This window comes from Otolemur garnettii, unplaced genomic scaffold (genome assembly GCF_000181295.1).
Source record: "Otolemur garnettii isolate 467f Iridium unplaced genomic scaffold, OtoGar3 scaffold00063, whole genome shotgun sequence".
NCBI classification, from domain to species: Eukaryota; Metazoa; Chordata; class Mammalia; order Primates; family Galagidae; genus Otolemur; species Otolemur garnettii.
The window spans coordinates 7096785-7100808 of record NW_003852458.1 but is presented as its reverse complement, the minus strand read 5'-3'; the positions used below and the strand labels follow the sequence as shown (position 1 = coordinate 7100808).

Sequence of the window (4024 nt, the reverse complement as noted above, 5' to 3'; positions counted from 1 at the left end):
GAATCACTAAAGCCAGCTCCCAGACAAGGTGCCCTGCCAGTTACCAAATCTGTTGACAATGCATTTGAGAACCCTTTCTCTAAAGATTCTTTCAGTTCATCACAAGCCCCTGTAAGTGTCAGCTACTAAAGTCGTTGCTCCAAAGTGTGTGCCATATAGCTCTACTGCCTCCTGAATTAACCTTACTTTTGTAATAACTTTTTGTATTTATTTATTTTTATTTTATTTTACTTATTTATGATTATTTATTTATTTTGGAGACAGAGTCTCACTCAGTTGCCCCTGGGGTTGAGTCCTATGGTATCATAGCTCACAGCACCCTCAAATTCTTGGGTTCAAGTGATTCTCTTGTCTCAGCCTCCCCAGTAGCTGGGACTACAGGCACAACACAACCCCCGGCTATTTTTTAGAGATAGGTCTCGCTTTTGCTCAGTCTAGTCTCAAACTCCTGAGCTCAAGCAATCTGCCCACCTCAGCCTGCTAGAGTGCTAGGATTACAGGCGTGAGCCACCTCCCCTGCCCTTGTAAGAACTTTTTGATAGTAAAGTGTGTTTGACTAAGATGTATCATTGAGAACTTTTGCAGTATAAATATTCATTTAAACTAGGAGAGTATTATTATTATTTTGACACAGTCTCAAGCTGTCGCCTTCAGTAATGTGCTGTCACATCATAGCTCATAGCAACCTCAAACTCTTGGGCTTAAGCGATCCTCTTGCCTCAGTCTCCCAAGTAGCTGGGACTACAGGCGCCCTCCACAATACCTATTTTTTTTATTGCAGCTGTCATTGTTGATTTTAGCTGGCCCAGGCTGGGTTCAAATCTGCCAGCCCCGGTGTATGCAGCCAGCACCCTACCCACAGAGCTACGGGTGCTGCCAGAAGAGGATTATTTTTAAAGAAACTACTGTCTTCTGAATTTGAAAAATAATATCATGCAGAGAATGTCCTTCAGATATCACTGTAACTAGCTTGTGAAAGTATTCTGGGAGAAAACTGAGTCAAAATACTATCTTATAAAACCTTACAAATATTTAAGTTCTTAATTTTCTACCCATGGTTTTCTACCTCATAGAAATACTTCCTACCAGGGAAGGCAAATGTAATTAACTTGAACTTGATTTTGATGTAAATAATATACATCACTATCCACAAGCAGGTAGACACAAATTATTGTAGACCCATACAGTGTCTGATTAGCCTATGACCTATGTGATTTTTAAAGGAATTTGGGAAGTCTTCATTTATAAGATTTTTTTTTTATGACTAAAATTATATGGTTTTATCTTCTTAGATGGCTTCTCAATCTACATCTCCTGATATGTATAGGGATCCTTTTGGAAATCCTTTTGCCTAACATCTGTAAGTAGATCATATTATGTCTATCTTGGGGGGTTTTGGTGGGAAAAGGTGACACAGATAAAAGGGTGATATCTTGAGTTAAAAATTTGGAAGAGGGTATAAATGTAGGAGCAATAGAAATAGAAATTTATGCTTAGCTAATTCAATAATAACTAGACTGGAAACTTAAGAATAGAATTCTTAAGCATATCAAAAAATAGTAACATACTCCCAGGGATATGGATTTCTACTTTATCCTATGGTTTTGATTTTTCACTGTGTATGGTCGTAAACTCAACATATAAGAGCTTTATACCTATTTTACCTTCATCTTGAAGCTATTGCAAAATGTCCTATTAATAACTTGGTTTCCTATTTAAAAAGACCTTTCAAAACCACCACACAACACAGCTAAACAGATGATGATCACAACTCTTTTTCCATTTCTTTGTGAGCAATTTCAGTTAAAGTTAGTCTGAAATACTTTGACAATATGAACCTAAAAGGTTTTGGGTTTTTTTTTTTTTTTTTTTTTTTTGGAGACAGAGTCTCACTATGTCACCCTCTATAGAGTACTATGGAGTCACAGCTCACAGCAAAGTCCAGCTCTTGGGCTTAAGCGATTCTCTTGCCTCAGCTAAAGTCCCAAAGTAGCTGGGACCACAGGCGCCCACCACAACACCCGGCTATTTTTCTATTGCAGTTGTCATTGGTGCTTAGCTGGCCTGGGCTGGGTTCAAACCCGCCAGCCTCGGTGTATGTGGCTGGCACCGTAACCACTGTACTCCGGGCACTGAGCCAACCTAAAGTTTTAACAGGTCTTCAGTATCTCCTTCATTAATAGTAAAAGTTTAAAATGAGTCCAAAGGCTGACTCTTCTTTCTCCAGTAGACTTTATCCTCAGTAAGTTACTAGGCATGACCACCTTCAACTGAAACCCTGTGAGGGTGCAGTGCAACCCTTTCTTTCTCAACAGCAAGTGGTTACAACTTATTTTTGATCTTAAAAGATGAAAAGGTAGGGAAAAGGAAGCTCATCTCTGTTTTAGAGAACGTAGAGTACAGTTAGTAAGGGTAAAACAATGGAAGGATGGAAAAAAACCCAAACCCATTTTGTTCAGTCTTGCTCTTCTGAGCAGGACTACTTAACTGGGTCTTGGCCCACCTAGAATTTAATTATTTTAAATAGATAAATATTTTAAATCTAGCATCAACCATAAGATTTTTTTTGACAGAGTCTCACTCTGTCACCCCAGCTAGAGTGCAGTGGTGTCATCATAGCAAGCTGTAACCTCAATCTTCTGGTCTCAAGTGATCCTCCTGCTTCAGCCTCCCAAGTAGCTGGGACTACGGGTGCCTGCCACCACACCTGGCTGATTTTTCTATTTTTAGTAGAAATGGGGACTTGCTTTTGCTCAGGCAGGTCTTAAACTCCTGTTCTCAAGTGATCCTCTTGCCTCTGCCTCCCAGAGTGCTAGGATTACAGGAGCAAGCCACCGTGCCCATGGATCAAATTTCCATGCATTCGGATCCTTCTCTCTCACCCCAGGTCTACAGTGTTTCTTACAGTATATTCCCGTAAATTCAGCTCTAGAGAATGGGGCAAACTGTTAAAAATGCAAATTCCTGGGCCCTACCTGGACCTAAGTTTTTTTTTTTTTTGGCTGACAAAAAGCTTCCTTTTAATAAGAGTCCAAAGGATTCTAATGGCGATAAAGAAGCATCGTAGATACTGAATAGCTAGAAGCCTGACCAGAGACTCATTCTAACTCTCCACTCAAGGGAAGGCATACCCAGACAGAAGAGAGTAACTACCCTGGAGTCAAGAAAAGACTAAACTGAATTAACGAGATTTTTCTCTGGGAGCCCTTTCTTCTTTAGGTCATAAAGGAAGGACAGATAGGTCAGCCTGTAAAATGAATACACTGGGGGGAGGGGAGAATTATCAATGGGAGAAAATAGCTGACATTATTAAGCACTTGCCTTAATCTCTTTATTCTATGCTCTACATTTATTACATTATTTAGTCCTCCAGTGAGCCCTAGGAGATACTATTAGTGATATTTTTTAATAACAACTTGATACTTAATACATTGGTTTTCTTTTTTCTGTCACCCTCAGTAGAGTGCTATGGTGTCATAGCTCACAGCAACCTCAAACTCTTGGGCTCAAGTGATCCTCTTGCCTCAGCCACCCAAGTAGCTGGGACTAAGGCACTGGCCACAACACCTGGCTATTTTATAGACAGGGTCTCCTTCTTGCTAGGCTGGTCTTAAATGGACTCCTAAGCTCAGGCAATCCACCCTTCTTGGCCTCCCAGAGTGCTAGGATTATAGGTGTGAGCCACCACGCCTAGCCCCTAATATGTTGATTTTCAATTCAAAATACTAACCACAGGCTTTTTTTTTTCCTCCATGCTTCTCTAGGGTCTTGGTATGCTGACTATCCAGAGGAACAAAAAGGTTGGCCTTAGTAGTAAAGGACAAAGCTAATAGCCAAACATGTCCTGATGGCTGCCCTTGTCCGGCTTTGGCATATTATGTGTTGCCTTATTTCTTGCCTCCTCCACTTGTAAAATGCCTTTTACTTTATGTCTAGGCTAAAGCTAAACTGAATCTATGGTTTTAAATAAATTAAAATCCTAAACTCACTAGCTTAAATGTAAATGAAATACACTAGTTTCCCT

General features: G+C 40.1%; 1 protein-coding gene across 1 annotated transcript in view; it reads left to right on the top strand.

The window, feature by feature from the left end:
* DAB2 (DAB2, clathrin adaptor protein) overlaps positions 1-3991 on the top strand; it is a 65501-nt gene extending 61510 nt beyond the window's left edge. The window contains exons 12-14 of the mRNA XM_012807058.2: positions 1-111; positions 1293-1360; positions 3765-3991. Of these exons, the coding sequence (XP_012662512.1) occupies positions 1-111; positions 1293-1355 (174 nt within the window). The 3' untranslated portion in view covers positions 1356-1360; positions 3765-3991. The remainder of the gene's footprint in view (positions 112-1292; positions 1361-3764) is intronic.
* Positions 3992-4024: the final 33 nt, after the last annotated feature.